The sequence below is a fragment of the Vanessa atalanta genome, chromosome 1, assembly GCF_905147765.1.
Source record: "Vanessa atalanta chromosome 1, ilVanAtal1.2, whole genome shotgun sequence".
Taxonomy (NCBI): domain Eukaryota; kingdom Metazoa; phylum Arthropoda; class Insecta; order Lepidoptera; family Nymphalidae; genus Vanessa; species Vanessa atalanta.
The window spans coordinates 4,051,237-4,057,236 of record NC_061871.1 but is presented as its reverse complement, the minus strand read 5'-3'; the positions used below and the strand labels follow the sequence as shown (position 1 = coordinate 4,057,236).

At 30.5% G+C, this 6,000-nt stretch overlaps 1 protein-coding gene across 2 annotated transcripts; it reads left to right on the top strand.

Moving 5' to 3' along the window:
- The first annotated feature begins 332 nt into the window (after positions 1 to 332).
- LOC125075579 (lipid droplet-associated hydrolase) lies at positions 333 to 2,760 on the top strand. 2 transcript variants are annotated; one of them, XM_047688319.1, is made up of 3 exons: positions 333 to 680; positions 905 to 1,121; positions 1,255 to 2,760. In XM_047688319.1, the coding sequence occupies exons 2-3, from the start codon at positions 911 to 913 to the stop codon at positions 1,977 to 1,979; spliced, it is 936 nt and encodes a 311-aa protein (XP_047544275.1). In that variant the 5' UTR covers positions 333 to 680; positions 905 to 910; the 3' UTR covers positions 1,980 to 2,760. The 2 variants fall into 2 exon arrangements, with proteins under 2 accessions (XP_047544275.1, XP_047543445.1); XM_047687489.1 differs by having other exon boundaries at positions 333 to 1,121.
- The last annotated feature ends 3,240 nt before the right edge of the window (positions 2,761 to 6,000 follow it).

Sequence of the window (6,000 nt, the reverse complement as noted above, 5' to 3'; positions counted from 1 at the left end):
AAATTTAATTTCATTTATTTAAATATACACTATAGTTGGCCTACTAAATTACTTATCTTGAGAAAGCAATACTATCGGAAATTACTGGCTATCGATAGCACAAAACTATCGATACTATCGATAGTTTAGGTTAAAAGTCATGGTTTTTGCAAAACTATCGATAGTATCAATAGTATTGCTCATGGGAAACTATCGATAGTATCGATAGTATTGACACGTGACAATACTATCGATAGTCTCGATAGTATCGCTTATACCTTCTATCGAAAGTCTATCGATAGTGGACTATCGATATGCAACACTAATTCAAATTAATTGACTTTACTAGTTTGTATACACACACCTGTCACACGTTGTTTCCAATTTTTGGACATTATTTTTTCGATTTGTTCTCAGCTTTGACAGTCTATCTAAACATATAAACAATCAAAGTTTCTAATATAACGATTTTCCATGACGGTTTTCAATCATTCAATATTTTATATTTTATAATTACGTATGAAGTCTCGTATCATAAAAAGTGAATACCAATGAATCTCAGCAGTTCATTACAATAAGTGTTATGCAGAATGGAATATAATAAAGGATTAGTTTCGTTTTTTTACTTCAAAACCATCTAAAGTATCGACAATCCAATGCCCCAGCCTGTCTTGTGCATTTATTTGTAAGCAAATAAAATTGTAAGTAATTTGTTATACTTAGTTTGACATTATAATCTCATATGTAAGTGATTAGTTACGGTTTATGTTGTCAATATTTTTCTAATGACCTTTACTAACAGATAGTACTATCTATTCATAATTTAAAATAGTTACAGTATTGAATTGTGCCGAGCAACTACCAGGCTTGATAAAACATATAATATTGGTTATACTCTTAATATATAAAAGTTAATTTATTATAGTTAAAAATGAAACAAGTTTCATCAAAAATTAATATGAACAGAGTAAGTAAGACTCTCAACAATGTTCAATCAAATATACTAACTTGGGGTAATCCCTTTAGTGACAATGGACAAGAGGTAGTTATTTGTATAACCGGAAATCCAGGAGTGTCTGATTTTTACATAGATTTTGGTTCAGAATTGTACAGAAATTTACGGCTACCTGTTTGTGTATTAGGTAAGTACTTCTTTTATTACTTAGTGTTATAGTAACAGTGTGAATATAATGTGTATATATATGTGCAAATATTTTCTAAAAGTAATTTTCATTTTGCAAATTCTAGAAATATTTTTTATTGTTTTTTTTTCAGGTCATGCAGGTCACGAAGGCAATTCTCATAACACATCAATTGTATCAAAAAATGATTTGGCTCTATTTAACTTGGAAGGCCAACTTCAACACAAATTGGATTTTATAGAAAATCATGTAAATCAAACCAGTAAGATACATCTTGTTGGACATTCTATTGGTGCCTGGATGATTATTGAATTATTACAGAAAAATGAGAAATTAATGGAAAGAGTTTTATCCGTTAATTTGTTGTTTCCTACTTTGCAAAGAATGGCTGAATCAAGAAATGGTATATTTGTCAATAATGTTTTTAGAAAATTTGATTGGTTTATTTTGTTTTTATGTAAACTGTTATATGTACTTCCAACTTTTGTTTTCCGTTTTATTGTTTATTTATATTTAATGGTTACCTCTATGCCATCATGTTATTCTGATACAATCATGCAATTAGTTGACCATAATGTGATTGAAAAGGTTTTTTTAATGGCTTTTGATGAAATGGACACAGTTACAACACTGAACAGAGATGGCTTGAACAAAGTTAAACATATGACCAATGTAATTTATGGACATCAAGATAACTGGGCACCATTAGAATATATGGAGGATATAAAAAAGTACCAACCCCACATCCAAATGACAGAGACACACAACATAGACCATGCCTTTGTACTAAAGTCATCTGAGTGTGTTGCTAATATGGTAGCAAATTTTATTAAATCGAAAAGCATTAAAAAAAGTTAAAATATGTGCACTTAAATTTATTAAAATCGTTATATTACATATTGTTAATTTGTTTTTAGATCAAGATTTATAGAAAACCATGTATGACAAAAGCATCTTTTGCCACCAAAACATAGAATATGATTGATTTTGATTTAACAAATAGTTTTTTTAAATATATAACTTATTAGTAGAGTATTTTATTTAGTTTACAAATCTTACAATTGAATAACAAATTATTTAGGATTATAAAACGTTAATTAAACAATTATGGTATGCATTTGAAATAATACAGACCCAATGATTTTAAATTGGCATTTATGTAACTGAATTTGATGTTGTGATTACTCAGATACTTAATGATTGTCATAATGGATATTATTTATCATGTTATGTAAAGTCTTATTCATTGAATTTATATAAGCTTGACCTTTGATAATTGCCACTATAAGATTTTTATGGTTTAATTAAAATAATATTGAGGTTGGTATTTGAAACATCTATAGATATTCAGAAAAAAAGAAAAATTTCTTATAAAAATTCTGTGTGACAATACTAATTATAATTTAACACTGAGCTAAACTAATATTTGATTTTTTATCTTTTGAAAACATCCATTCGAAAATAGTTACAATATATGTTTTTTTTATAATTTTGAATTCTAATTATAAGGAATAACTTAACATAATGTTTTGTTAATTTGAGACAATCTTAAGTAGAAGTAAATTAAATTGTATATATAGTGATTTTTTTTGAGATTGCAGTTTTGTTCTGCTGATTTTGTTGTAAGCAATAGAGTAATTTTAATAGGACTAAAAAAAAATAAAAAAACTGTACTGCACTGATGTCTGCAGGCAACCTCAGTGAGATAATTAAACATTTATATCATATATATATTCACTTTTTATGTCTCTAGTTTAAGCCAAACCATTTTTTTCAGTCCTGCCAAAATATTTAAAAAAAACTTAACTTGTGAAACACAGAATCAGCATCAACATAGACATTAATTTTAATAGAAGAAATAGCAGTTCTTAAAATTTTATTTGTCCAACAATAGATTATTTGTAATTAATTATCTTAGAACAGTTTATTTAGTCAAATGTTAATCCATTCCTGTTTTCTTATAACTTTTAATTATAATATCTGGCAGTAGATATAGATATAAATATCTGACTGTCACCTCACCTTCACCTTTAACTATAAATTAAGGAAATTTTATTTAATTTGTAGTACTCACAATATTTTACAATAAATTGTTTTTTCTTTTCATTATAATTTTGTTCTTTTAAGTCATGGCTGCTTAATAACCATATCAGCTATAAATATATTTTTCTAAGCCGCATGTCTCAAAATACTGTTCGCTGGAAGTAATTATTTTATTAGAAAATAGAATATTATATCAAATAACAAATAATATTTATATAAAACTTCAGGCCTTATAAAAAATAATAAATATGCTGAAATTGTATTTTTCATAGCCTCCGATTGACATAGGTGGTTACATTTTATTAACACTTATTTGCTTTTATCTCTTATAAAGAAATGTGTTTATTTAATAAATGGTTTGTAAATAAAAGATGTTTGGTATGATATGTACTACAGATATAATATATTTCTGATTATCTAAACAAAATAAATATAAACAATAGATATTGATTTTAAATTACCGATGTATAAAAACTTATAAATATATTAGAAGAATCTGTTCTAAGCATGCCACGGTTTTTAATTAAATAGACTAAAAATGCTGATTAGAAGATCATATGAGAACTACTGTCGCTGTTGTTATCTTTATTTATTGTCTGTTTAAGATAAAAATAAAACTTAAATTTTAATTTATTTTCGCACAGCTCCATTAAAGTAAGTTAAAAATGTAGTCTCAGATTCTTCCTAATTAACCCTATGAAACTTATCATTTACTTTTGCTTTAAGTTTATGAAAAATTATTTACTGCGCGAGATAACAGAACTTGCTTACTTCATTAAAATTGTGACATTATTTGTAATTATTTCAAAGATTGGTAGATATACATAAAAACCAAGGAAGCCCAATTATGAGTCTGTAGGAAGGCTTGACTTGGTTATACTGTGTGGTAATAACCTTTTTTTGCCATTTCATGATTTTTAAGAATATCTGGAATGTTAAATCGAAAATTCTATTATTCGTACTTCCAAGCACCATATTGTGTTATATTGTTTTTACAATTAGCAAACCTGGGTATATTGTCGTCAATCAAGTTCCTATATCAAGTCCATTTCAAGCCAATTTGTACATAAAACCAATTTTCAAGTTAGTATTAAAATTTATTTTTCTTATTGAAAATTCACATTTATATAATTTAAATGTTATTTCGGTTATAATAGTTTGTATTGTACAAATTGAGTTGCAATAGATTATAAATGGATTTATTATTACATACCTGGTGGTGACATAGAATTTAACATTGAATGTAACTAACAGTATTTCAAAGGGTTGTTGAGAAAATAAATTTACTTAATAATCAATGCATTATCGGATCATATAATCATTATTAGTCACATTCATTTAAATTGTACTGTTGATTTTAAAGTGAGGTTTCTAATTTTATGTGTACAAATAAAATCTATGAACAAATGATTCAATCTAGCGGTATTTATAATTTAAAATGCGGAAAATTTATAGGTTCTCGCCAGTGGGTTCAGTAACAAGTGCGTTAATTTTTACATATATTCCATTTATTATTAAAATACTTAAAAATGTAACTATACACTAAACAAAGGACCACACACACATGACGGAACCAATAAATATTTACTATCGACCTTTTATATTCTATTATTATGTTCAAAGGAAAAGATATTTTATAGTTATATATTATCAAAGTAATTAATTTTCTGCTCGTCTGGGGTGATTATATTAAAAACGATTTTTTAAACAATTGTCGTTTTAGTAAAGTTACAATGATAATAAATGGTATTTGTATATGTATATACTATCGTCAATATTAAATAACACTTCAATGTAAATTAGTGTAAAGTATATGAATTTACTTAATTACAATTACATAATTTAATTTTTACGTGAATTAATTGTCCTGGACTAACATCATTGAGGGAGTAATGTATAAACATAGGAACTAGTAAGATATCGTTTTCACATAATACATACAATCGTTTTAAGTATTTATCGATACTAAGTTAATCTATATAATTTTGTATGATAATAATTAAAATGCAATCATCGATACACATTCGGCACTCATATAATTTGCGCACAACCTCTCATATTTAAAGATAATTACAATATCATAAAAACATAGATATAATCATACCATAACATACCAAAACACTATGTAATAATAGAATATGATACAATTACAATTTTGAAATCTTAAATCTAGCGGGATATAAAAATTCGCACTAATAATACTCGTACATCGAAAAGATAACACGCATACGTCACACTAGAGAGACTCCTCAGCACGTGGTCTCGAGCAGCGGGTCCGGCGTCTCGCTCTCTGTCGTCGAGCAGATGAGGCGCTGCGAAGTTGACTTGTACAGGCGGCGCGGGCGGCCCTCGTCGTGCGAGTGCGCGCGTAGCGGAGGCCGCGGAGACAGGCGCGCAGGCGACGGGCGCGGCGAGCACGTGCACGCGCTCAACGCGCCCGCGCCCGCGCTCGCGCCGGCCCCGCGCCAGCACTCACAGCTCGAGTTGCCGCACGAGTCGCAGATCACTCCAGCCGCGCGTTCGAGTTTTCCCCGCCGCGGTCTCGTCTCCGATCCGGCGCTCACTTCGTCTCGCGAGGCGGCCCTTCTCGTCGGTTTTCTCACCCAGGGGTCGAGTGCGTGCGGAGCATCGAGCGAGGCGCGCGCGACGTTTCGGCCGGCGCGACCGAGATCCATGTCGCTCATCTTGCGCCACGGATCGGCTTCGGGCCGCCCGCGCGTTTCGTCGACGAGCGCATGTAACGATGCATCGGGCGAGGAACGTTCGCTGCGAACTGCACGCGGCAGTAATGCGTGAGGAGCGAGTGGTGAGGGAGCCGCACTCGTTGCTGCAGGCG